This window comes from Chrysochloris asiatica, unplaced genomic scaffold, assembly GCF_000296735.1.
Source record: "Chrysochloris asiatica unplaced genomic scaffold, ChrAsi1.0 scaffold00018, whole genome shotgun sequence".
In the NCBI taxonomy this organism is placed as follows: Eukaryota; Metazoa; Chordata; class Mammalia; order Afrosoricida; family Chrysochloridae; genus Chrysochloris; species Chrysochloris asiatica.
The window spans coordinates 8,177,040-8,204,868 of record NW_006408536.1 but is presented as its reverse complement, the minus strand read 5'-3'; the positions used below and the strand labels follow the sequence as shown (position 1 = coordinate 8,204,868).

Sequence of the window (27,829 nt, the reverse complement as noted above, 5' to 3'; positions counted from 1 at the left end):
GGCATATGGATATTACCTTGTCACTGACAGTGCTGTACTTCAGGATAGATCTTGAAATATTCTTTTTGACAATGAATGTGATGACGTTCCTCTTCAATTTGTCTTCCCCAGAATAGTATAGACCATGATTGTGTGATTCAAAATGGTTAATAACAGTCCATTTCTGTTCACTAATGCCTTGGATAAGGAGCCCTGTGGCACTGTAGGGTAAGCACTAGACTACTAAATGCAAGCAGTTCAAACCCACTAGCTGCTCCATGGAAGAAAGATGAGGCTATCTGCTCTTGGAAAAATTTACAGCCTCAGAAACCCCATACAGGGTATATCAATCTTTTATTTTTGGTAACTTCCAAATTTCCTAGATTCATACTTTGTACCTTCCATATTCTGATTATTAATGGCTGTTTGCAGCTGTTTCTTCTCATTTTGAGTCATGCCACATCAGCAAAGGTAGGTCACAAAAGCTTTACTCCACCCACATCATTATGGGTGACTATTTTGAGGAGACAGCTTTTCCCCAGTTGTATTTTGAATGCAGTTGGAAACTGTTGTTGTTGTTAACTGCTGTCGAGTCGTCTCCGACCCATAGTGACCCTGTATATATGGTTTCTGGAGAGCAACTGGTGAGCTCGAACCGCCGACCTTGCAGTTCAAACTGCTTTGCGGTCTGGCGCATGAACCCACAGTACCACACCAGTAGGGACTCATTTTTAGTACTATACCAGACAGTGTTCTGCTGCTATTTATAAGGTTTTACAGGCTAATATTTTAGAAGTAAATTGTCCTGCTTCCTAGTCTGTCTGGAAGCTCAGCTGAAACACATCATGGATGATCTTGCTGATAATTAGAAATTCTGGTGGCATAGTATCCAGCATCACGGTAACATAACATGCAAGCTACCACAGGATGACAAATTGACAGCTGAGTGGTGGATATCCTATTACTCATTTGTATTAGTTTCTGCTTTATCTTGCATTTCCGTTTGCAAAAAATTATTTGCTCAGCATACAGATTGAATAAGTATGGTAAAAGAATACAACCCTGGTGCTCACACCTTTGTTAATTTTAAATCATTCGCTGTTCTCTTGTTCTGTTCAAACAACTACCTCTTGATCTATATACAGGTTCCTCGTGAACACAATTGCATGCTCCAGAATACTCATTCTCCGCAATCTTGTCCGTAGCTTGTCATGATCCACACATTCGAAAGCCTTTGCCTAGTCAGTAAAACACAGGTAAACATCTTTCTGGTATTCTCTGAGTTCAGCCAAGATCCATCTGACATTAGCAATGATATCCCTCATTCCACGTTCTCTTCTGAATCTGACTTGAACCTCTGGCAGATCTTTGTCAATGTATGGTTATAGCTGTTTTTGTATTATCATTAGCAAAATTTTACTTGCATGTGATATTATTGATATTGTCCAATGATTTCCGCATTCTGTTAGGTCACGTCTCTTTGGAATGGTCCACACATACGGACCTCTTCCAGTCAGTTGGCCAGGTAGTTAGTTGTCTTCCAAGTTTCTTGGCAGAGATGAGTGCCTCCTGTGCTGCCTCACTTTTAAATAGCTATGTAATATTCCTTTTATGACTTTACCATAGTTTCCTTAGATGCACATTGCTATCACAAACAATATTGCATTGAATAGCTCTGTGCATATGGTGTTTTTCTCAGGGGAAATTCCTGTATGTAAGATTGCTGACTCAAAGAGCAAATGCACTCAGAGTTTGATTGTTTTTGTTGTTAAGTGCCATCGAGTCAGTTCCTACTCACAGCAACCCTGTATAGGGTTTCCGAGGAGCAGCTGGTGAGCTTGAACTGCTTACCTCATGGTACAAACGAACCTTGCAGTCCAGCTCATTAACCCGCAGTGCCACATCATTTTGATTTGTTTTGTTGTTGTTAAGTGCTGTTGAGTTGGTTCTGACCCATAGTGACCCGTAGAAATTTACAGCCTCAGGGTTTCTAAGGAGCAGCTGGTGTGTTTCAACCACTGACCTTGTGGTTCAAACCTACTTTGTAGTCCAGCACATTAGATATTGCCAAATTCTTCTCCACAGGGCCTGCCCTCCTGTACACTCCCATGCACAATGTTTGAGAGTATGTCTTTCTCCACAGCCTTGCCAGTAGAGTGTGTTGTCAGGCTTTTGAAGTTTTGCCACTCTGATATGTGACAAATGGCATTTTGGTTTGGTTTACCATTTCTCTTACACATGAAGTTAAGCATCTTTTTATAAAACTAATACCTTGCTTACATGTCTTAAAATTTTTTTAAATGTGAGTTGTTTGTTGCTTATTTTCCTTTTGGGCTTTTGGTCCTTTTCCTAAAAAATAAAAAAAAAATGATAATACATATGTATACATACAGGGTTGTTATGAGTCAGAATCGACTAAATGGCAGTGGGTTTGGGTAGGAGAAAATACTTAAGACAATATATACCCCAGGGAAAGGCACAATTTCCTGTGTGCCTTTAACTGTGAGTGATACAGGTTGCAAGTACTTTCTTTTACCCAAACCACTGCCATTGAATCAATTCCGACTCATAACAACCCTGTATAGGGTTTCTGAGGCTGTACATTTCTACGGGAACAGATAGCCTCATCTTTCTGCCATGAAGGAGCTAGTGGGTTTGTGCTGCTGACCTGAAGTTAGTAGTCCATTGCTTATCTTACAGCACCACCGGGGCTCCTACTTTATCTTTTAACTTGTTTATCATGTTACAAATGTATTTTGAATTAGAGATTTTCCTCACATGTAGCTTCTAAATGAATTTTCCTTTTTAAAGTAGTTGTATAATATTTTTCTTTCCCATTTAGATCTCTAATCCATTTCATATTTTTGCTAGATTCCTTTTCCCATATGGCTAGCCAGTACTACTTACTTTAACTATCCAGCTCTTCCCCACTGATATGAGATGCTACCTTTATTTTATGCTGAATTTGCATAAGCAATTGTGTTTTTTTGTGATCTTTATAGTCTATTCATCTGGCTTATTCATATGTTATTACCACAAAATTTTTAATTATTCATTCTAAGTTTTGGGAGGTAGAGTCTGCTTTGGGATGAATCAGAAAGCTAGAATAAAAGAAACAATAAGTCAAAAAGTTTGTGATTTACACATGACTGTAAGAGGTCACATGACAAAAGTTATTTAATGAGCAAATGTGTGTGTGCTGTATAGTATTGATATGACATATTGTATCTGGTTACTGTTCCTTATAAAATGAGAATTAGGGTGCTAGTGTCATAACTGGTAATCCTATTTCTTTATCATTCAGTGTTTCTGTCAGATTTAGTATAGAGACAATGAGATGACTTTTTGAAGGCTAGTAGGCTAATCTATTGATTCCAGATTGGTTATATCTTTTTATTTCTGTGGGGGAAAATTTTCACCTTTATAAGCTTTTATTCACACTAGCTATAGCAATTAAGAGTACTCCTGGTGTGGTGCTGTAGGATAAGCATTCAACTTCAAGGTCGGTTTGATGGTTCAAATTCACCAGTCATTCCTCGGAAACTGTATGGTGGTGGTTATGTGCCATGGAGTCTGTTCCGACTCATAGTGACCCTGTATCGGGTTTTCAAGGCTGTAAATCATTGCAGGAGCAGAAAACCTCATCTTTCTCCTGTGGAACGGCTGGTAGTTTAGAACTGCTGACCCTAAGCTAACCACTATGCTACCAGAGCTCCTTCGGAAACCCTATGTTGTTAAGTACCGTGGAGTCGGTTCTGATCCATAGCGACCCTGCACAGGATTTCCGAGGCTGTAAATCTTTACGGGAGCAGAAAGCCTTCTCTTTCTCCCACAGAACAGCTGGTAGTTTCGAACTGCCGACCTTGAGGTTAGCAGCCCGATTCGTAACCACTACGCTACCAGAGCTCCATATACAGGGTCGCTATGTGAGTCAGAACGGACTTGATGGCAGTTAACAACAACAACAGTAGTAGTTAAGTAATCACAAATGTTTGCTGATATTTAACTGATTTTGACATGATAGTACCCAACAATCTCAGCAACTGATACATTATCAGTATACTTAATAACATTTAGCCAAAGTCAGTTGGCCTGAGCTAAGCTTTTTTTTTTAATTCTTCCTTCATACGTACTTAGATTAAATTACTGTATTTAAATTTTTTTGAATTCTTACTTTTTTTCTTCTCAAATTCTCATATACAGAGAAGAGGAGGTGACTTGACTTGGCTTTCAGTTTTACATTTTGAATTTGAAAAATGTTTTTATTCTGTTGCTGAGACTGTATATGTAGTAAAGCATACACCATTTGAACAGTTTGTACATGTATTGTTAAGGGACACTAAATATGTTCTTCAAGGTGTGCAACCATTTTCACTTTCCTTTTCTGAGTTCCTCCTCCATTAGCACAAACTCCCTGCCCCCTAAGGGTCCTAGCTAATCCTTCAAGTTGCTGTTGTCTTAAAAGAGCATAATGCTTAACACAGACCTTTTTTTACTAGCTAACCTAAACTGGTTTATGATTTTAAGAAGCCTTCAGGGGCACTAATTTCATTAGTTTGTCTAACCTTCAGTGGCTCCAGAAAGTCTAGAGGTTATGAGAATTTCAGATTCTGTTCTGCATTTTCCCTGTTTTATCAGGATTCTCCTATAGAATCTTTGATCACACTGTTCATTAGTGGTCTCATGGAGGGAATTATTTGCACATTCTATATCCTCCTCCTGTTCCTGATTCTCCTTCCTTGGTTGCTTCAGGTGAATATAGACCAATTGTTGTGCCTTGGTTGGCCCCAGGTGCTAGGCAGCAAACCAGGTGATAGAAAAGAAGCATTACGCATGTTATTAGGCCAATTAACTGCAATAGCACATGAAATCATAACCCTAAGCCTTCTAACTGAGAAATCAAATCCTATGAGGTTTTTGGTTGTACATAAGTAGCCTCAGCAGCCAGGCTACTCGTATTTTTCGGTTGTCGTCCTTAAATATACCATACAACTTTTACAGTTTTAATATTTGGTGGTACACATTTCTAAATAGTTTCTATTTGAACAGGAAAGAATAATAAAGCAGCCAACAAAGAGAAGCGGAATGTAAAGAAGGCTGCAGTTACAAAACCGAATGATATCAAGTCAATGTTCATGGCTAGTGCTGGAAAGAAAACTGCAGATGTGAGTTTTGTGGTTTTCTTATATTTTGTCTTGCTGTGTGGTGTGGAGTGAATGTAATTTTTTGTTAATAATAAGTGCTCAGTACATATTCGAATGAGAAATATTTTCCTAAGCACTCTAAATTTGTTGTAGATTTCTAGGTGAATTTCAGCAACTTCTGTAGTTGGAAACATGGAGGTAGAAAAAAAAAGTTGAACAGAAGATCTGACTTGATATGTTAAATTTCAATAATGAAGATGAAGATTATGGAATATGATGAAAATTGAGAACAGGAGCCGTGGATTTAGGGCTATAATCTCCCTCATTACATACACAGTGGTTATTAAAATCTGTGAATAGTAGATCAGCATTCAGAGTGAGGAATGAAGAGACAAGAATTGACTAGTCTTCTTCTTTTTACCTATAAGAGGCTTGGGTGAAATTTTTAAATGCAGTACTTTCTCATTCCAACTTCCTTTTATAATTTCTAGAAAGCTGTGGACTTGTCCAAGGATAATCTGCTAGGGAACCTTCTGCAGGATCTGAGCACAAAGGTGAGTGAATCTCTGGGAGGTATAAAATATGCAGGGGGCATAAGCTGAAGAGACAATTCAGTAATTATAAAAACAAACCATTGCTAGAATTAAAAAAAAAAAAAAGAAACGATACCACCAACCTGGAAACATTTTTTAAAAGATGGAATCTTTCAGTTGGTTTCTTGTCGCCATTTTAGGTGAGTAGTTTCCAGCTGTTACAAGCTATGTGGTTATGTAGCTAGAGCTGTGTGGGTGTTTGTTACAAGGAGTCAGTTCTGTGAATGCACCCTGCTTGTGTTGAGTTGCTTTAGTTTGTCTTCCCTAAATAGATTGAAGCCTGTCAGTCTGCACAGTCAGGCATGAGATCCTTGTCTTCATTCTGAAGGGGAGTGAAGGAAGAGTCAGTGAACTGTCCCTGTACCATGAGTGTGAAATTTGACTACTATACATTTGGACTGAGCTCTTGTTTAGAAGTGTGTCATTCTTTCTCGGTGGCTGTTGATTAAAACGACTGACCCCAACACCATGTAGTTCTTTCTTCACAGTGAAAAATATGTTTGGTTTCTTTACAAAAAAAATTGTGATGGGTGGATTCAATACCTATTCTGATTTTCTAGTGATTTTGTAATATTGTTGCTATAGTAACCATAGTGCATGAACATGGATTTTGGGGGGAAGGGAGCAGGGAAGGGGGAAAAAATGCTTTTTTTTATGGGACTTCAATGGGTAAAGAAATGTACTTTTTCTGTCTTGTGGTAAACCAAGCATGGTAGAGAAAGCATCTGTCTTATTCTTCCTCCTAGAACTCTCCAATAACTGTCTCACCTGCAATGGTAGTGAAGAAGAAATTATCCACGGGAGCTTCGCTTAATCCATTTTCTGTGCGCATTCCCAAGGTAAAATGTGTAGAAATACCTTCCATCTTTATGTATTTTATGTTTTAAGTTATTTTGTTTTCTATGTCAGGGAAATGCCTTTGAATTTGTTTTTTATTTATGTTTTAATTTAGGACTCCCATTTCGTTACAGAATTTCATGTATTTCATCGATATGCATTGACTTTTTCATAGTAAAATTTGTAGCCACTAGTATGTTTTTCTTCTATGTACTACAACTGTGTTAAATGCAATAAATTTCTTCCCACAAACACTTTTTTTGGGTGTGTGGGGGTACACCCATGTTGTTGCTGTTGTTAAGAGCCGTTGAGTTGTTCTGACTCATAGAGACCCTTGTATAGGGTTTCTGAAGTGTGGCTTGGTGAATTTGAACTGCTGACCTCGAGTATCAAACTGATCTTTTGGTCCAGTGCGTTATCCTCCAGCGCCACACCAGGGCTCCTGTAGCAATTAAATAATTGAAACTGTTACATTCATCCAGAAATCCTTCATAAATTGATCTCTGGTCATTGTAGACCAGTTACATATTTGTAGGCCCAACTGACTAAACATTTAAAACTGTTTATAGGCAGTCGTTTCAGGAAAAACTGCTTCCCCTGTCTTAAGGAAGGAACTCCCACCAACACCTGCTCCTCTGAAATGTGCTGAGTTTCCCGGTAAGTCTAATGTCAGGCAGAAGTCCAAGGGTGTTGAACAGTCGCAAAGTGCTGCCACAGAAGGGGGCCCTGACAAGGTGGAAGTTGCCGAGGTTTTGAAGGTATTGTGAGAGCAAGTTTCAGGGACAGATGTGAATATGTAGTGGTCGAGTTGACACAAATCCATTTGGGATATGGGTATTGAAATACTACTGTGGAGCAGGAAAAGAGGGGGGGGCCGTTGTACTCCATGGCAGGAGTAAGTTAGGTGAACGTTTGATGATGACTACAGGAGACACAGTGCAGGCCACATGTACAGAAGACAAGGAGGAGCCCGGGGCAATGGATTTTGAAGATGGTGACTTTGATGAGCCTATGGAAACTGAGGAGGCAACTATGACACCTGTGACTGCCAAGACACGGGACCAAACGTGTGAGCCAGCAGAGGGGATGAAACTCACGGCAGATCCTGGGAATGAGACTGGGACATCCTTGTAAGCATTTTATGACTTTTCTAGCCAATAGTGCTATAGTTATTCTGCTGGATTTAAAACTATTTGTTTAAAATGTGATTTCTGCAGAGGAAGTTTTCTCCCAGATGCTTCTTGCTGGGGCATTGATGAGGAAGATGAAAGCTGTTTCTTAGCTCAGGAAGTTCAGGTTGATTCCAGTCACCTCCCACTGGTTAAAGGGGCAGATGAGGATCAAGTGTTCCAGTTTTATTGGCTGGATGCTTATGAAGATCAGTACAACCAACCAGGTAATCATGTATTAGCCTTTAACGACTATAGTTGTGACAGACTCTGCCCTCGCTTATATGCATACATGAGCCACCCTGATGGAGTGGAGCTATGGGGTAAGAATCCTTAAAGATGCCTTTTCCATGGTTTTGGAACATGTTTTGTAGTTCATTGATGATGTGTATGAACTTAGAGGAATTTACTTTAAATGGAATCAATCATTAATAAATTCCCTTGTTCAGCAAATTTGTATCGACACTTGTTATGTGCCAGATACTTTGATAGGAACTTGATGGATTGGATGTGAGGGTTAAGGGAAAAGGGGAATCTAGAGTGATTCTCACCAGGTTCTCCTAACGAGCCCATAATGTGAATTCTTGACTCAGAAAAAGCCAGGAGGCTGCCCACTTTCCTTTTGTCCCACTTTGAACCCTGGTACACTGGGAATGGAATCCTGGTGTGGCACTGTGGGATAAAGCACTGGACCACAAGGTTGGTTTGAATAAGGTTGGCAGTTCAAACTCACCAGCCTCTCCTTGTAGATCCTTTATAGGGTTGTTATGAGTTGGAACCGACTCGATGGCACTTACCAGCAACAACACTGGGAGTGGGCATGGCAAGGTCTTGGGAATTAATATACTCCCTTAAACAGAGTTGCCTTTATTTCCGTCCTTTTTGGATCCGAGGGAGATGCAAACTGTGTACTTCTCAAAGTGATTTCCTGGAGGCCACACCCAGTGACCATAGATGGAGTCTCTAGATGTTAGTAAGACCAGTGAATGATGAGATTAAGTGCTCATCATCAGACTTGAAGGCCAGATTTACCTTAAAGGTACCTTAAAGGCATTGACTTTAACTGAATAAATGTTAGTGGTCTCCCCAAGGGGAGGTCCCACAGTACATTAATATACTTGAGTTTATCGAATGTGTAGAGATGCTAGCAGAGCCACTTGAATAGCAAACTGCCATGTGTTGGTTTCTTAAGTAAAGCTATAATCAATTACAGAAATGCTATTGTTTCTTATCTATGTTTTGCTAGGGGGAGGTGGTTTGACTACTTCTTTGTTGCTGCTGGGAGGTAGGCTTACATGTATGGTTACTTGAGGCCATGCAAGTTATTTCCCATCCATTGCCCAAACCCAGGGCTGCCGCGTTGTACAACTTAGGCGTCACCATTTTCTTGTAATTTCCCTGGAGCCTGGTATTTTTTTTTTTTTTAATGTTTTATTGTAAATTATGTGATTCACATTAATTTACATTCATCTTATCGTATATTGTTACATTGCCATGGTTACAATCCCCTCCATGCATTATCAACCAACCAAATGGTACACCCCACAAGCCTGTCCCCTGGTTGTCAGCACACAGCTCTTCTCCCTCTCTGGGTCTAGAGTTCCCAGCCACTCCATCTCTCCACGTCATCGTCTCTGCTGGAGCCCGATATTTTGACTGGCCCTCCTTGGAGCTGTGTAACTGGGTGGGCCCATCCACACTAATGCTGCTGTTTTGTGCTTTGCTGCTGTTGCTCAGTGTTGTAGTTCCTGTTGATTACGAGTCCCATCCAATCCACACACCTGGGAGCCATCCTTGATTCCCCTTTTCCTTCACTTTCCTCATGAAAGCTTGTCGGTTTTCTCCTCCTTATTTCCGTCACATGGAGCCCCCGACCCCATCTTGCCTACTGAAAACATCGGTTAACCAACTAATTGATCTATGTATCATCCTTCACTTTACTTCTAGAGTGACTGATCATAAGATCAGAAGAGTTAACTCTGATCATGTCATTCCCTCATTTAAAAACAAAAAAACAAAAAACCTTCAGTGGCTCCTTACTGCCTACAGCATGAAGCCCCAGCTCCTCAGAAATAGTTCCCTGTATAACAAGCTCTGGACAACGTTGAGAAGTCTTGAGTATTCCAGAACACTTGTGCTCATGAAGAATCTGTACATGGACCAAGAGGCAGTTGTTCGAACAAAACATGGGAACACTGAATGGTTTAAAATGAGGAAAGGTGTGCGACAGGGTTGTATTCTTTCACCATACTTATTCATCCTGTATGCTGAGCAAATAATCCAAGAAGCTGGGTTTTTGTGAAGAGAAACATGGCATCATGTTTCAGTTGCCAAGGATTAGAACGTTAATAAGCAATAAGCCTGCTTTCTTTGCTGCGTGAAATGAGTTTAATATTGTCATTTTTTGTTTACTGATTGATGCTCTAATTTAGTAAATAGCATCATTTTGCAGGGCGGGGGCTAGAATTGCACTGTCAATCATGGTAGGCACTAGCCAAACGTAGCTCTTTAATGTTAATTAAAGTTAAATGAAAAGAAAATGTTGATTTCTCAGCCTTTAGTCACATTTTAGGGAGTTCTGGTGTGGCACTGTGGGTTAATGCACCAGACTGCAAAGCCGTTTGAGCTGCAAGGTCGGCAGTTCAAGCTAACCAGCTTCTCCTTGGAAACCAATTAATTGATCTATGTATACAGGGTCGCTGTGACTTGGAACTGACTCAACGGTACTTCACCACCAATCACCACATATGTCTAATAGCTACCATATTGGGCTGCACACATACTGGACAATTGTGACATTGCAGAAATTTGTATCAGATAGTGTTGGTCTGTAGTAATAGGTGATAAGATTGAGGCATTGAAGCACAACTGTATTTATAAAACCACCTATTATGATATAGTTATTGAATTTCTGATACTGATCATAGTTGTGGACAGACCTTTTCAACCAATTATGGGAACTATTTTACAGTTGAAAGAGATCTCAATCTCTGATTGGTTTGTTATTCCAAAGCTAAGGTAAAAGGCAATTTCTAGTGCTGGAGAAGGCCTCAAAGATCATCTAGTCTAGTTACTTATTTATGTTGTTGTTAGATGCCCTTGAATCGGCCCCTAACTCATGGTAACCCCCATGCACAAGGAAACACAGCACTGCCCAGTCATGTGCCATTCCCATGATCGCTTGCAGATTGTGATTCATAGGGTTTTCATTGGCTTAAAAGTAGGTTACGAGGTCTTCCTCCCAGTATGTCTTAGTCTCGATGCTCTGCTGAAACATGTTCAATATCATAACAACATGCCGGAGGTGAATGATTGAGAATCAGGCTTGTGTTTCCTGAATGGGAGATGAGAACTTTGATGAGGAAACAGAGACTTGGAAAGATAAAGTGGCCAAGTTTTTTAGTGGCAGAGCTCAAGGCATCTCACCCCTGGTCCGCTCTCAGTGATTGATGCCAACGGGTTAAATAAGATTTTCTTTTTTTAAAGTCCTTTAATCTCAGAGGGCTGAACAGTTTCGTCGTGATAGCAGGTAACGATCACTGAGCCTTGGTGAATCAATGCTGCTAATATAAACTAAGTACTCCCAAAGACCCTGTTATTGTTTCTCACTTTCTTACAGATTCTAAGTCAGTCAGTTGTTGCTGAATGCTCCATAATTATGAAAAGAATCTTACTCTTTGCATATGGGAAGATATCCTGTCCTCATTATGACTTTTTCAAGGTTGAATAATCCTGACTGCACCTGGTTTCAGCTAGTAACTTTGGGGGGAATGTAATCTTTGTTTACCATGATCTTTTTGTGGCAAATGAGGCATAAACAGTGTCAAATGTGTTGCATGAAGTGTGATATTAGTTTGACTGTAAAATGAGCTATTTGAATCTTTGAATCCAATATTAGGGTCTTTATATTTTTCTTTGCATGGAATTTTGTTTTTTCATCTTTTAACTATTGTGAGAGATGACTTTTAATTTTCTGAGCTACTGTGTTTTTTTGTTTGTTTTTTTTCCCCCCAAATCATCTCCACAAGTCCTCCCCTCCCCTCATTTCCCCACAGCTGAAAAATCACATAACTCTTTTGAGAATTTTAATCATCTGCAGAAATGAAAATTCTTAGATGGTGTTATTTCTAGCAGGACAAATGACAAAAAGAAAGCACTTGATGAGCTGTCTTGTGAAGCTGGGGTTATCACCCTTGTGCGTAGTCGCCTTCGCATGGGCCAGAACGTTCTTAGTGTCTCAGATAAAGGGGCTGTGTTGCTTGGCTATGCTGACTTCCTGCTGGCTAATTATTATTCATGGGGCTCAGAAGTTTGCACAGTGGTCATCTCTTGGGTTGACTATCATATCTTGGGAGTTTCTTTGCTTATTTTCATGAACCATGACTTGATGTCTAGAAAGGAGTGTTTTTTTTAAATTTTGTGGTATACATTACTTAGGGGGTCTCAAAAGGAGAGTGTCTGTTGCTTTGGTTGCTAAACCATTTAAGCTGAAATGGAAGAGAAAAGAACATTCTAAGTGACATCTAGCCAGATGTCTTAAGTAACCTGTGTGGTAGAAAGGGTGAAATAATAATAGAATCTTAATTGTTGTTGTTGTTTTTAAGTACTGTCCAGTTGGTTCTGATTCATAGTGACCCTGTATAGGGTTTCTAAAGAGCAGCTGGTGAGTTTGAACTGCCGACCTTGTGGTCCAAACCCACTTTGCAGTCCAGCACATTAACCCACAGCACCACACAAGGACTCCATGGAATAAGATGTATGAGATGAATTACATTTACCAACACAATTTCATGTATAGAAAAACATCACAGTTCTAATAGATGTAACTTTTTATCAGTAAATAAGAATTATAAGAAGGAATTCAGTTTCATATTCTCAGATTTGTAAGTTCTCGTCAGCAGTTGAAATATGTCATTTATTGGAGAATAATTTGCTGTTTTGATTTCTCTTAATTTGGGTAATTCTGGTTTTAGGGAAACTATTTGTATAGAAGTTGGAGATTTATTCTATCTCCTGTTCATCCAATGATTAACATAATTCACCACCATGATAGTGTTGTATGTTCCAATCGTCATGATAGTGTTGTTTGACATAAGTACTGATGAAAGAAATTGGTCTTGGGGAATGGGAGCAGTTAGAAATGTGCTGCCAATAATGAGTTATCATGAAGGCATGTTCAGTGTGTTTGATGTAATGGAAGTGTTTCTTATAGTTTTCCCTTAATCCTTCAGGTGTGGTATTTCTGTTTGGCAAAGTTTGGATTGAATCAGCCAGAACCCATGTGAGCTGCTGTGTCATGGTGAAAAACATTGAACGAACTCTCTACTTCCTTCCCCGTGAAATGGTTTGTTTTTAGTTCTCAGTAAATATGTATGCCATGCATTCTGTGTTCTTCCACCAACCGTTTCCTACACCAATTCTAGAAATCATCACAGACCTGAAGATTCTTTTAAGGACCAAAACCTGTTGCCTTCTAGTGGATTCCAGTGCATATCGATGGGGTCTCCAAGGTTGAAATCTTTATGGAAGTAGACTACCCCAGTTTTCTCCTGCTGCCAACCTTTCAGTAGCGACTGAGTGCTTAATTGTGGTGCCACCAGGGCTCCTGTAGCATCTCTATTGGTGATGGTTAGGTGCTATGGAGTCGATTTCAACTCATGACCCTGTACAGGGTTTCTGAAGAGGTTGAGAGAAGTTAGAGAAATGAAAACCTAGTTTTTCAACTTGTGGCGAGTAAAAGTGTCTGAGTTTTAGTATATTATGCTATCTTTTCCCCCACCCCTCATTTCCAGAATTGGGATTGAGCGGATACAACTCTAAACTGTGATGTAGTATCTGACCCAGTGTCCACATTTGTGCTTAATAGGAAGCAGTACCATTCCCTCTGTGACCACTGAACAAAGTCAGTACCATTTGTTCCTCCCAATCTCATCTCCTCCCTATCTAAACTGAACTGTGAAACTTCCTGGTCAGGATCTGTAATACTTATTCTCCCATTGTGAAGGACTGATAATCTTTATCTCCCTGATTTGCTTTTATGATGCCATTGGGAGGAATTAGGCATTGGGTTTGACCGTATTACATTTTGGGGGTGGGGGTGGGGTCTGTGTGTATCTGTGAACTCACCTAGAAGACTGTGCCATTTCAATGGTTAAAAGCGTAATCATGGAAATTGATGTGGACTTAGGTTTTGGTGGTTGAGAAGATCTTATACACAGATTGTTTTTCTTCCCTCTTCACTGCCCTCTCCATGGGAGAACAGAAAATTGATAAAAATACAGGGAAAGAAACCGGAACTCCAGTTACAATGAAGGATGTTTATGACGAATTTGATGAGAAAACAGCAGTGAAATATAAACTGATGAAATTCAAGTCCAAGGTTTGTATTTGGTGATGGAGTTTTTCCCCAGCTCTATTTATTAGTTGTTTATTTCCTGATTTAGCAAATCGCTGTTGAATCTCTTGTTTAGTACCAAATGCTCTCTGCATAGCTATAGTTCACTGTAGGCATCAGTGTCAAAACAATGTATTAGATTTGGAAAACCATTTTTTTCCTTTTCTTTAAACTGCTTATAAAATAATGCTCATTAGTGTATATAGGGAAGTCCTGATGTGCTGTAGGGTAAGCACTGGACTACTAACCACAAGGTTGGCACTTCAAACCTACCAGCTGCTGTTCAAAAATCTAGTGTGGATAGGAAGATTGTTGTTAAGTGCCGTCAAGTCGGCTCTGATTTGTATCGACCCTATACTGGATCTCCATAGAGTGACTGGTGGGTTTGAACTGCCAACCTTGTGGCTCACAGTCCAGTGCTGATCCTACAGCGCCACTCCAGGATTCCAGGAAGATAGTACAGAGCAAATCAGTTGGCTCTAGTGCTTTACAGCAGGTCTTGTGCTCTTATTCTGAAATGGAAGAAATGGTTGTGGTCTTATTTATATTAGTGCCAAGTAAGAGTTAAGTAAGATTTTAACTTTTAAAGTTAGGGACTATGAGGCTGTTTCTGGTAAAACAAAAGTCTTTTATTTATATGACACATAAGACGTTGTCTTGTTTTAATGAGATAGTTGATGCCTCCAGCCATAATTTGGGAATCTGTAGCTCACTGCCCATACTGTCTATTAATAGTGCTTATAGTACAGGGTCGCTATGGGTCGGACCCGACTCGATGGCACTTAACAACAACAACAACAACAACATAGTAAGGGAGGATTGAGTTGCTGAGAAGAAGACTATAAAAAAAAGTCTTTGAGCTCACTGAGCTCTAGTTATGGCTGATTGCTCATGCCTTTAAACTTTGAGAAGCAGTACGGTGCCATAGTGAAGCCCATAGCTGCTGGGAGCCCTAGCCCTTCTGCTTGTTAGTGTAGGACCTTGGATGAGGGCTGAGTGACCTCGCTCTGCCTGGTTCCTTATCTGGAAAAAAAAAAGTATGTATTTCAAGACTACTTGGAAGAGTCCGATTAATTCATATTAAATGAGTAGAAAAATCCTTGGCACATAGCAAGTACTCAGTAAATGTAAACTACAAGGGTAAATCACAAAGTATTGCTACAAAATCATAGAATCCTTTTTGGGAAAAAAAATCTAAAAATGTGAAGTTATTGTTTCTCGACATCTCCTCCATCTAGGTCTATCCACTTCTGAAGTTGCTGTTTTCATCTCTCTAACCCTTCCCCGAAGAATTCTGCGCTCTTCCATTTACAACATATCAAAATTGCAGTTTTGACATCCTCAGGGGACTCAAATTGTGTTCCTTTTTGATTTTTTTTTTTTCTGGTTTTGGGGACATAAAGAAGTTAAAGGGGAAAGATCAGGAGTATAGGGTGGATGGGGTAAGGTTTTCTAATGAAATTCTCCTAGGGTATCCCTTGCTACCCTCGAAGAATGAGCAGATGTATTGTTGTGATGAGAAAAATTCCTCAGTGCAACTTTCCTGGCCTTGTACTCACCAATACAATTTGAAATGTTCCCCCAAATTCTTCATAATAAGTCCCATTATGGCCCTGTGTCCTTTGAAAATACCTATCAAGATGATCACCCCTTTGGGATCCTAAGCACAGTTGCCATCACATTGTGAGTAGACCTATTTGCCTTGAGTTGAACTTGCTCAGCAAATCCCCTCAGAAGCCGCCACTGTTTTGATTGGATCTGGTTTTTTTTTTTTTTAAGATACCCTAATAAGACTAAGACCAGTGTAATACTGAGAGAACTTGTCTGCAGCCATCCACTGATGACAGGGGTGTGTTGAAACACGTTTTGTTTGGAATAAATCTATGCATACGTGAACTAGAACCCTAGTAGCAAAACTTTTTGACAGTCATAACACTTGTACAATCATAACACTTACTACTTTTTCCTGGAAAATAGAGTTGCTTAAATGAATGAAAGCATTGATACCATGATCATTTTAAATCTGTTGTTGCCACTCTTCAGTACAAGTGCTTCCAGGCTTTCTAGGGTCCACTGGCTGCTTTGGTCCTAGGTGAAAAGGAAAAGGATGCTTTTTGGCTTGATTTACCTTTGTGTTTGATGCGGCTGCTGTGTCTGTGATGATAAAATGCAGGAATGTAAGCTGTGTATGTAATACTTGTTGATTTCATTTATGAAAAGCTTTATGCTGAGTGATTTTTAATTCTTGCCGTACCCAGATAGTGGAAAAGAACTATGCTTTTGAGATACCTGATGTTCCAGAAAAATCTGAATACCTGGAAGTTAAATACTCGGTAAGTCAAACAAAGAAAGAAAATGACTGGTTTTGGATTGACAGTGGCATTCCTCTAGCTTTGAACTTTTAACTGGCTTTCAATTAGGAGTACTGGCAAGGCTCCTGTTCATTGAGGTGGGCTTATCGTTCTGATGAATTGAATGGATAAAATTAACTTAAGTACAGACATTCTGTTGCCGTCCTTTGCTGTCAGGTATACATCTGTAAATAAATAAGTTGAAACCGCATCACTATTTGCCGAGTGGAATGAATGGCACATGATGGAGTTGAATCTCATCTCTTGAAGTGTTCCTTGTGAGCAGGGGAAAGGGTGAGAGAGGAGGTCAATAACATCGCCATAGTGCCGCTCTTTCTCCTGTGACTGGCAAGGCCATTGCCATGGGTGTTCATTAATTGGACCTTAGCCTTTTTTTTTTTTACCTCTGTTCTAGTGTTTTGATCCTACAGTGCTGGAAAAGGGAAACTTAAGAAATGGTGCCGAAAAGTACCACAGAAGCATTTTGAATGCGTGCCACTCTGTTGCTTGCTTTCTTCTAATGGAGTGGCACTTAACTTGGCGATTCTTTATCAGTAAGGCATGTACAGCTCTGGTCAGAAATTCTCTTTTGGGGGAGCTTCTTGGCCTATTTTTCTTCTAATGGGTGTCATCAAGCTACATTATTTTGTCATTGTGAATTGTTTTTGTTTCCTACTGTGAATTGTTTTGGATTTCATTTGTGGTAAATTACATTTCATATATATCAAAGGGATTTCTTCTAGTGCTTCATAGAGAGGCTTTTGTTTATTTCAAATATAGACTGGAAAATGTGAAGTAATAGTTTTAAACAAAAAGAGGTTTGTTTTGTTTTTTCCTTCCCTTTTTCAGGCTGAATTGCCACAGCTTCCTCAGGATTTGAAAGGAGAAACTTTTTCTCATGTATTTGGGACCAACACATCTAGCTTGGAACTGTTCTTGATGAACAGAAAGATCAAAGGACCTTGTTGGCTTGAAGTGAAAAATCCACGTAAGCAACAATTTATGCCCAGAATGCTAAGTTGATTTCTAATAAATGTAGTTTTTACAAGAGACATTCAGCGTTGCAGTGTGCCCATTTTCTTTTTTATGTTTTCTCTTCAAGATTTTACTTGAGTGAGTATAAGGAATACATTTGATTTGACTTTATCCAGGTAATGCCTGGCAGTGTAATCTGAGGGAGGCCTCAGTTGACTGAGGCAGCCATTTGGGGTGCACCCCTCATTGTGCTGTGTTGTTTGTATGTACCTTGGCCCTGGCTAGCATGGCTCAGCTATTCACATGGTGAACTTTGTTGTTGTTGTTAGATGTCATCGAGTAGCCACCGATTCATAGTGACCCTGCATAGGGTTTCTGAAGAGCAGCTGGTGGGTTTGAATTGCTGCCTTGTTGGTTCGCAGTCCAGTGCTGATCCTATAGCACCTTTCCTTAAAGGAGGGGTTGCTTAATGCATAATGTGGATAGTGTTCATTTGGCCACTTCAGTACTTGCATCTATGATGTTTTGTCTTCATGAATTCTCTTTAAAATGCTTTATATTTCATCTAAGGCAATGTTTTGTTTTGTTTAAACCTATTGCGCATCCTGAATTCTTCAAACATGTATACACACAAGATTGAAGAATATCTCTGTTAATCATAAAAATTAATAAGTAAATAGCAAATCCTATTACCATTGAGTTGATTCCAACTCACAGTGACCCCATTGGACAGAGTAGACTTGCCCCATAGGGTTTCCAAGGCTGAAAATTTTTATGGAAGCAGACGGCCACATCTGTCTCCTGTGGAGCAGCTGGTGGGTTTGAACCGCCAACCTGTTAGCAGCTCAGCACTTAACTACTGCATCACAAGGACTGGTTTTTCTTTTTCAGTAAATAGCCATTGATATATTGCATCTTTTCTCTTCCAGAGCTCTTGAATCAGCCAATCAGTTGGTGTAAATTTGAAGTAATGGCCTTGAAGCCGGAGCTAGTGAATGTAATTAAAGATGTTGGTCCTCCTCCACTTGTGGTGATGTCCTTCAGCATGAAGACAATGCAGAATACTAAGACACATCAAAATGAGGTGAGACTCTCACAACAAGCTTTCTCCTGTTCTTGAAAGCTGAGTTGGATTTGGAAGAGGAAAGCATATGTTACATATATGTACCTAAGGTCCTGCCTTTAAAAAAATGAAGTGAGGAAATAGGACAGATTTAGGACCTATGCCTATAGATTTAATAGTTACCTGAACTTATTCAGCTTTTCTGCCACTGAAAGTTAGATTCTGTTTGGAGGGAAAGGAATAGGAATTCGCCTCAAATTCTCATGGACTCTGGAACTTTCTGGAGCCATGGAGGGTAAATGAACCCCTGAAACTATTGCCCTGAGATCATCTTAAACCTGAAGCCAAAAGTATCCCCTGAAGTTTTCTTAAAAACAAACTTCATTTTGAAAAATGAATTCAATGTGGTGTTGGATTTTTTTTCTTTTTAAAGAATTACGTTGTTGGACTTTTATGTTTTGCTTTAAATTGTTTTTATTTTGGCAAATTTCAAATGGACACAGAATAATAAAATGAACGCCCATATACTAGTCACTCATATTCAGCTGCTAGCAAGAGTGCCACACTTGTTCCCCTTGCTCCCTCGCACCTCCCTTTTTTCCCTCCTGAGTATTTTCAAGCTAATGGTAGACATTGTGTCATTTTACCCTTGCACATTTGGTATGTATCTTTCAAAACATGCACAGTTCCTATGTAATAATTATATAATTTTCACATGTAATAACATTATCAGTGATTTCTTGATATTATATAAAATACAGTCCATATTTATGTGATCCCATGTCTCAGAAATAGTTTTGAAACAATAACAGTTTATTTGAATCAAGATTCATAGAAGATTCACACAGGACATTTCATTTGTATGTTTTGGAATCTCTTTGAATTGGAAGCAGTGCTCTCTCACCCTCTTAGTTTTGCTATTTGTTTTTTGTTGTTTCAGTGACATTGACTCATTGAAGAATCACTGTCAACTGTTTTGTAGAATGTCCCGTAGTCTGTATCTGTTTGCTTTTTCATAGTGCTGTTAAACATTTTTCTTCCTCTACACTTGTACTTAAGTGTCGTGCAGTGAGTTCCGAGTCATAGTGACCCTGAGTAGGTTTCCGAACCTGTAAATCTGTGCAGGAGCAAAAGGCTTCATCTTTCTCCCTTGGTGGGCTCAACCTGCCAACCTTGTGGTTTGCAGCCAGCGTAGTGGTTATGAATCGGGCTGTGAACCTTAACGTCAGTGGTTCGAAACTACCAGCCGTTCCACGGGAGAAAGATGAGACTTTCTACTCCCGTAAAGATTTACACCCTCGGAAACCCTGTACAGGGTTGCTATGGGTCGGAACCGACTCGACGGCACTTAACAACAACAACAACTTATCCTACAGAGCAACTGGGTGCCCCTCTGTACTAGGATCTTTTATACTAGGGATCAGCAAACTGTGGCCAGTGGGCCAAATCCAGCCCACCACCAGATTGTATAAACAAACTTTCATTGGCCCACAGCGGTGGGGACTCGTCTGTGTTGCCTGTGGCTGCTTTCACACTGCAGTAGCAGAGTGGAGTAGTCAGGACGGCAACTTTATTGCCTGCAGAGGCTGAAACGGTGGCTGCCTTGCCCTGTATAGAAGTGTGGTGACCTTTTCTCTGTCCCTCACATTCCTGTGTACTGCAGGTCACCTGTGAAGTAAGCTAGGGAAGTAACTCATGATTTTGAAGATTGGTAAATAAAGGAATTGAATCAAGCATCTGACTTTTGCAAACACACACTGTACCTCATGTAACCAAATAACATATGGATGAAAGTTTCTGTTTACAGGTTTCCAGCTTACAAATCAGGAAGGAAAAATGGAATCTTAGCATTTTGCAATTCAAGAAATCCAGTGAAATAATGGCTATCGGGCAGTGATTGCCAGTGGTTGCTAATGCCATTGAAATAGACATCACCAGACAGACATTAGATGTCTTTTGTTAGAAGTACTTAGTCCCACGTCTGAAGTATTCTTGCCAAAAATAAATAAGCGGAACCTCATTTGATCAAGCCTTCAGGTTTGACTGTGAATTTATAGGCAATATGAGGGGCTTTACAAAGTTTGTGGAAAATTTCTATTATCTTTTTATTCCATTTTCCCACAAACTTTTTGAAGACCCCTCTTGCAGAGACAGAGGAACATGTTAAATGACATCATTGGGATACAAGCAATGGTACCCATATTGTGGGACATTCTACAGGACAAGTGGCTCAGGTTCTTCAGTTAATAAATGGCAGGGAACTAATAGGTATGTAGGGTTGTACGTATAATTTTACATATCAAGCTTTGCAAAGTCTGGACTGTATTCGGTAAATAACGTTGATACATTTGTGAGAACATGAAATTTTGCATCTTGTCTGAATACATAATAATGTTAAGAAACGACTTATAAATTATACTAGGTGACATAATTGGATTATAGTTATATGTATGTGTGTGTTTGTATACATACATGTATATATTTTTTAAAAAACTATCGGTGCCATGGAGTTAATTATGCGGTAACCCTGGTTAGATTTCAGCTACCAACCTTTCACATAGTGATCCATTTGTACCACCCAGGGACTCCTGATGATATATTTATTTTAAAATTATTTTTTAGATTGGTGGCTGTGTGCCGTGGAGTTGGTTCCGACACATAGAGACCCCATACAGGATTTCCGAGGCTGTAAATCTTTACGGGAGCAGAAAGCCTCAATCTTTCTGCCGCGGAACAGCTGGTAGTTTCGAACTGTGAACCTTGTGGTTCGCAGCCCGATTCGTAACCACTACGCTACAACGGTTCTTAATTGGGGATGGGGGGTGGAGATTCCACGCCCTCCCAGGCAGTGCCTGGAGACCTTTAGACACAGCAACAACACAGAGATATGGGGAATGCTACTGTCATCTAGTAGGTGGAGGCCAGGAAGCTGCTAAACATCCTATGATGTGCAGAATACCTTCCTCCAACAAAAAACTATCTGGCCCAAAATATCAACAGTGCAGAGGTGTAAAAATCATGTTTTAGAGCTCCATCTTGAAATAGTTTTGGATTTTGTTTCACAATAATCTGGGGGTGGCAGGAAGTGTTTTGGATTATGGATGAGTTGATCATTGAATCTGGATGATGGGTATATGGGGGTTAACCCTTTCGTGACCCAAGAGACATAGCAAACCATTTTTAGCCTCTCTGGTTTCTTGAGAAGCTGCTGTCCTCATTGTAGTATGTGCTACCACCTGGGAGGGGCTTGTATAATTGTGTGCATCGGAAGAAACAGGCCTCAACCTATTAATCCTACCACTAGAGTCTACTTGGGACAAGGTGTTCCATATAATTGTGTCTAAATGTTTTCTGTTACCTCAGAACACACCCTCCCCCATTTCAGTGTCAACGTGCTTTTCAGAAAATAACATAGTATCAATAAAAAAATTAAGAACAGAAAATAATTAGTTCAGAAAAGGGTTAATTGTTACTGTTCGTGCTACTTTTTTATGTTACATTGAAATATTTTCATAATAAGAAAGTAGAAAGTGTTCATTCATATGGTCTAAAAGATGTTTCTTCGTAGGTTGGTGGTTTGGGTGAGAATGTAGAATACATAGTAGGTGTTTGATAAGTGATATTTTTTACCTTCTTTCTTTGTAGATTATTGCTCTGGCAGCTTTGGTCCACCACAGTTTTGCAGTAGATAAAGCAGCCCCACAGCCTCCCTTTCAGTCATATTTCTGTGGTATGTATTTTTATAAGCTGGTTTACTAATGACTTGATTTTAGTTTTCCTATTTTATCTCCAGCTGTTGGATCAGTAACTTGTTTTTCAAAAAAAATAATTTAAGAGTAGTTAGTGTGTATTGTTAAAGAAGTTTTTTTTTTCAGCTGTGGAAACTAAGTTTTATTGGATTGGTTGCCTCCTATCCAGCTGGCTTATTTTGTTTTAGGAGCAGGAGGTGGCAGTTTGATAATAGCTTTTTTCTGTTCCACTGGTTACTCTATGGGGATTGAGCATGATAGAGGAGGTTGTTTTTTTGTTTTGTTTTGTTTGTTAACTGAATTGAGTTTGGGCTTTAACTATTTTCTTTTCAAGGATATGATTCTAAAAGCCACCCGTTTTCTGTGTGAAGAGGCAAGATGCCAAAGAATCATTGACGAGTTAATGCATTTGGGCGTTTCATAAGGGATAGCAAATTAAAGTTGGATCATGCAAAAGTCTGTATTTGAAACTATTCGTAAAATTCTGCATGAATCTGTCTTCAAGGAGGATTCTGCCCTATTCCATGTCAAATATTCACTTTGTAGTAAAAGAAAGGATTAACACTTTTGCCCTCTGCCTTGGATCTTTTCTAGTTCCGAACCAGAGATGAATTTGGGCAGCACATCTCTCTCGGGTGTTAGGAAAGTAGGACTAGGAAACATGCAGAGAAGGGAGTGTGATATGTCATTCCAGATTGGAGGGAGTGGGAATGCATGGGACAAAATGATGATGAGATTGGCCTAAAAAGTATGTGGAAGGGATTTAATCCGTTCTTGTATCTATGAGTTAGAGAGCAGTCATTAGCTTAGTTCAGCATGCATTTATTTGCCTTCTCTGTATATGTCACTGTGTGGCTGGTAGTTGTGAATGAAAAGGAACTCACAGTGTAGTCAGGGAAGTTTTGGTCATCTGTACTTCAAATGTTGAGAAGATTACACCGAATTCCTCCATTGTAGGCTGGTTGAGGGTTTGGGGGATGAATTTCTTTTGGGAAAGAGCGCTATACATTTTCCATCCTGGCACAGATAAATAGCAAATATTTTGTCAAAACAGTTCTGACGATGATGTAGGCATTTAGGGCAGGGTTCTGTGCTTGGCTATTCTTTTGCGGTTCAGTGACTTGACCAGTGGAGCTACTTGACCCCCAACCCTTTAGGGACTGGGAGGACTTGATCTAAATTTGATATAGTTTTCCTTTGAAAACATGCAGTGATGTTAGAATCTTTTGATTTTTTTCTCTCACAGTTGTGTCTAAACCAAAGGACTGTATTTTCCCGTTTGATTTCAAAGAAGTCATTATGAAAAAGGTAAAGAACTTATTACTTATTTCTTTTGAATATGAAGGATTTATTTGTTTGAAAAGACAAAAGGAGGATGGTATGAATTAGTAGGAGCAGTGTATTTTGTATGTCCCTTTATTAAGTCTGTTCTTGTCAGATTGGACTATGGCAATAACCCATTCAAAAGTGTACTAGAAATATTAAGTTAGAAACATTATTTAACAGTGTTTAGATGTTTCATTAAAGAAGGTTTTGGATAGAGCCCCTCCCCAGCTTGAAGGAAGCCAAGTGAAGTTGGGAATATTGTGGCTATTTAAGGGACATGTATGGAAAGGTTGCTGTGGACTGGCCATATTTGATCAGTGATCTCTAAACTCCCAGCATGCTCCATGAAGTTTTCACAGGTCCTTGGTGAAATGGAAAGAAAAAGCAGCCCAATCTAGTGAGTTTTTCACAAATATAAATAGATTTAATGTAAAGAACTTTTGTAGACTATGTTGTTTCTTTTATGAAATGATGTTGTTGGTAAATTTGTAGTTTTCTTGTTTAATGGTCATATTAGCAACCTTCTCAGTTTCCACTTATTTTAAATGGGCTTGAGAAGACCAGTAGTCTAGGGAACTAGATTACTTAGAACGCAGAGATCAGGGCTATTTATTTGTGATGTGGCCTGAATTGCTGATCCAAACAAAATGACCTAGGAAAATTCCATTCGAATTACATTGATTTTTTTTTTTTTTTAAAACCAACTTAGTTGTAGAAAACATGTACCCATCAACTTTCATTTTAAGAGATTTTAAATAAGTGTACGTTTTAAGTACCTGATTTCTATTTAGTAATCCAAGTGGAAGTCTTTTATATGATAATGTACTTTATTTATATTTAAGATACTTGTGATCTTTAATGTATGTTTGTTTATAGTCTAGTTTTTTACTTGTAGATTTTTGAACTAGATGAATTTCTACAGTTGTTGGGATTTCTTTGTGTGGCAAATACATAAACTTACCAGGGATTGTATAGGAAAGCAAGTCATATTTTTGGATGGATATTCTGATTCATAGCTAGAAAATGTGTCCGGATGTATAGGCGTGTTCCAGTGGAGGGACATTTCTGCACTTGATGTCACTCAGCACTTAAAATTTCCCTTCATTCACATGCTTAATACTAGAATGAGCGTCTCAGAGACTTGTGCAATTATTACTGTGAAGACTAGAATGAGGAATTTCACTGCTGCCTTTAGTTTCTATAGATTTGAAATGTATGGTTTCTTTTAACCCCAAGAAATCATACTCTAGTTGAAAAGGAGCCAAGGTGCAGCAGTTGAGGGTGAAGAGTAAATGACTGGTATGTTTTTATCTAACAGAACTTGAAGGTTGAGGTTGCTGCAACAGAAAGAACACTGCTAGGATTTTTCCTTGCAAAGGTTCACAAAATTGATCCTGATATCATTGTGGTGAGTAGATGCTTGATCATGTCGTGGGGAAGCTGGTCATTCTTTAGTTCTTGTTGTTAAGTACTGTCGAGTCGGTTCTGACCCATAGCAACCCTATATAGGGTTTCTGAGGAGCAGCTGGTGAGCTTGGACCGCCGACCTTGCAGTTCAAATGGCTTTGCAGTCTGGCGCATTAACCCACAGCGCCTTAGGGTGACTTTATTAGTACTTTTGAGCGGTATAGAGAACCTTCTTAGAGTGAAATCACACCATGAACTGTGCTAATGGAATAAAGAAATATCAACCCACTTTTTCCCTTCTACTATAACAGGGAGTCCTGGTGTGGTACTGTGAAGCAAGTACTGGACTGCTAACTGCAAGGTTCAAACCCTTTTCTTGGAAACCCTATACAGGGTTGCTATGAGTTGGAACCTACTTGATGGTACTTAACAACAACAACAAATAATAATAGCAACTGGTGGATTATTTTTGAAGTTTAGGATACTCCAGTTCATTTACACTTAGAGAACCACACATAAGGAAGTAAACTTGTGTCAACTGCTAGGACCTTCAGAATTTGGGCTTCATGGCCTAGTTGGACAGTGACCATAGGAGTTGATTCCTTTGGTTTGGTGCAGATCCCAAGACTGTGAGTATTTAAATTGTATGAGCTCTCTGAGACTCTATGACATATTTCCTTGAGAGCTCAGGGATGGGAACATTTCTTGATGATCTTGTATGCTTACACCAGACAGTGAGAACTAGTAATTCTCTGAGTGTGGTCTTTGCCCCAGTTCCTCAGATTCATAAAGCAGCACACAGCTTTATATTTCCTCTGGCTTTCTTTAGTTTGTAGGGTCTTTGATAGGAATTTTTCCTTTTGTCTTTTTTTCTGGGTTAATGGATCAAATGATATATATATATATGTATATATATATATATATTTGATGGGGTTTTTTATTGTTGTTTTTTGAGGAAGGCAGGCAATAAATACCTGTAATATTAGTGATTTTGTTACATTGAGGCCTTGCAATAATGTTTTACCATATCCTTCTCCACTTTATGTTCCCTTGTGCTATTGTTTACCTTATCAGACGGTGATGGTATAGCTAAAGTCCCAAAAGAGCCCATGGACTGTTGTCCAGTGTTTCAGGCCCCATCTATGAAGTACCCAGAAGATTCTGCCTTAGTGCTTGGGAAGTTGCTCTCGCTCAACCCCAGGCCCTCAGCCAGCCTCCAGAAACGGTCTCTGTCTCCAAACCCAAGAAGATGCTGTGGTGCCTGGGATACCCGGCCTGGCTTAGGGGGTGAGAGCCACTTCTGTGTTGAGAAATCTAACCAGATGTAAAAGAGGATCCTGACATGGGGTTGAGTCACTAATCCCAGGCATGATAATTTAGAAGTGAGAATTCATCATGTCCTTTGGGTCTTTTAATCTAATAGACAACACTGCTGTAAATATATACTGATAAATACGTATATAGATAGATAGCTATGGAGAAAGATGAGGCTCTCTGCTCCCGTAAAGATTTGCAGGCTTGGAAACCCTGTACAGGGTCGCTATGAGTCGGAACCGACTCCACGGCACACAGCCACCACCAGATAGATAGCTGTTGTTATTATGTGCCATTGGGTTGGTTCTGACTCATAGGGTTTCTGAAGCTGTAAATATCTACGGGAGCAGAAAGCCTCACTTTTCTCCTGCGGAGTGGCTGGTGGATTCAAACTCCTGACCTTGCGATTAGCAGACAATGAGTGACCCACTATGCCACCAGGGATCCTTATATATTGATATATGTGTATATATTTCTGTATTTCATATAAATATATATTGAAAGGATATTTCATATGTATATGTGTGTAATAACACACATACACAGTCAGCCCTCTGTATCCACAGGCTCTGCATCCACAGAGTTAACCAACTGTGAATTGAAAATATCCAGGAGGAAAAAAAACAGTGAAGTGGTAGAAGCAATCCCTCAAACGCTAAAAGGGAGCAAAAAGTGCTAGTTACATAGCTGCTACATTGTATTATAAGTAATCTAGAGATGATTTACAGTATTCAGGAGCATGTGCATAGGTTATAAGAGGTTGTTTCAAATAGTTCGTAGAAAAATCCCATTATCTTTGATTTCCATTTTCCCAGTAACTTTCTGAAGCCCCCTCAAATGCAAATCTGATGTCATTTTACATAAGCGATTTGAGCATCTGTAGATTTTGGTATCTGTGGGGGGTCCTGGAACCCATCCTCTGCAAATACCAGGGATGACTGTATAGGTCTTTGGGTAGATATGTTTTTTAATTATATTGTGATAAAATTCATACATATAACAAAACATTAAGTACATTCAGCCTACTATGCAGTTATCACCACTGTTCCCAAAATTCAGTATCCCTTAAGTAATAACTCCCGCCTCCTTCCCTCAGCCCCTGATAGCACTGAAGACTTTGGTCTCTTATATTTCCTTAGTCTAGATAGTTCAGGTAAGTGGGGTCATACAGTAGTAGTCTTTTTTGTCTTTCTTACTTCACTTATCATAACGTTTTCAAAGTTTACCATCAAGTAGCATGTATCAGAACTTCATTTCTCTTTATGACTGAGCAGTATTCCATTGTATGGATATTTACCATATTTTGTTGAGCCAGACATCTGTTGATGGATACTTGGGTGCTATGTACTATTCATCTTTTGGGTTCTGTGAATAATGGTGCAGTGACTATTGTTTTCTCAAGTGTTTTGGCTGTATACCTAGGAGTGATGCCACATATTTTTAATTAAAATAAAAATTGAATCTATTATTTTGATTTATTTTAAACTTCATATATTCTTTTTTTTTTTAATGTTTTTATTTTGCATTG

The 27,829-nt window shown here is 39.3% G+C and overlaps 1 protein-coding gene across 1 annotated transcript in view; it reads left to right on the top strand.

The window, feature by feature from the left end:
• Positions 1 to 27,829, top strand: part of POLA1 (polymerase (DNA directed), alpha 1, catalytic subunit) — a 390,582-nt gene that overhangs the window by 26,721 nt on the left and 336,032 nt on the right. Inside the window, exons 5-18 of the mRNA XM_006835670.1 lie at positions 5,029 to 5,144; positions 5,615 to 5,677; positions 6,463 to 6,555; positions 7,123 to 7,210; positions 7,482 to 7,683; positions 7,771 to 7,949; positions 12,954 to 13,066; positions 13,985 to 14,101; positions 16,375 to 16,449; positions 17,317 to 17,455; positions 18,372 to 18,526; positions 22,151 to 22,235; positions 23,501 to 23,562; positions 24,899 to 24,988. Coding sequence (XP_006835733.1) covers positions 5,029 to 5,144; positions 5,615 to 5,677; positions 6,463 to 6,555; positions 7,123 to 7,210; positions 7,482 to 7,683; positions 7,771 to 7,949; positions 12,954 to 13,066; positions 13,985 to 14,101; positions 16,375 to 16,449; positions 17,317 to 17,455; positions 18,372 to 18,526; positions 22,151 to 22,235; positions 23,501 to 23,562; positions 24,899 to 24,988 — 1,577 coding nt within the window. The remainder of the gene's footprint in view (positions 1 to 5,028; positions 5,145 to 5,614; positions 5,678 to 6,462; positions 6,556 to 7,122; positions 7,211 to 7,481; positions 7,684 to 7,770; positions 7,950 to 12,953; positions 13,067 to 13,984; positions 14,102 to 16,374; positions 16,450 to 17,316; positions 17,456 to 18,371; positions 18,527 to 22,150; positions 22,236 to 23,500; positions 23,563 to 24,898; positions 24,989 to 27,829) is intronic.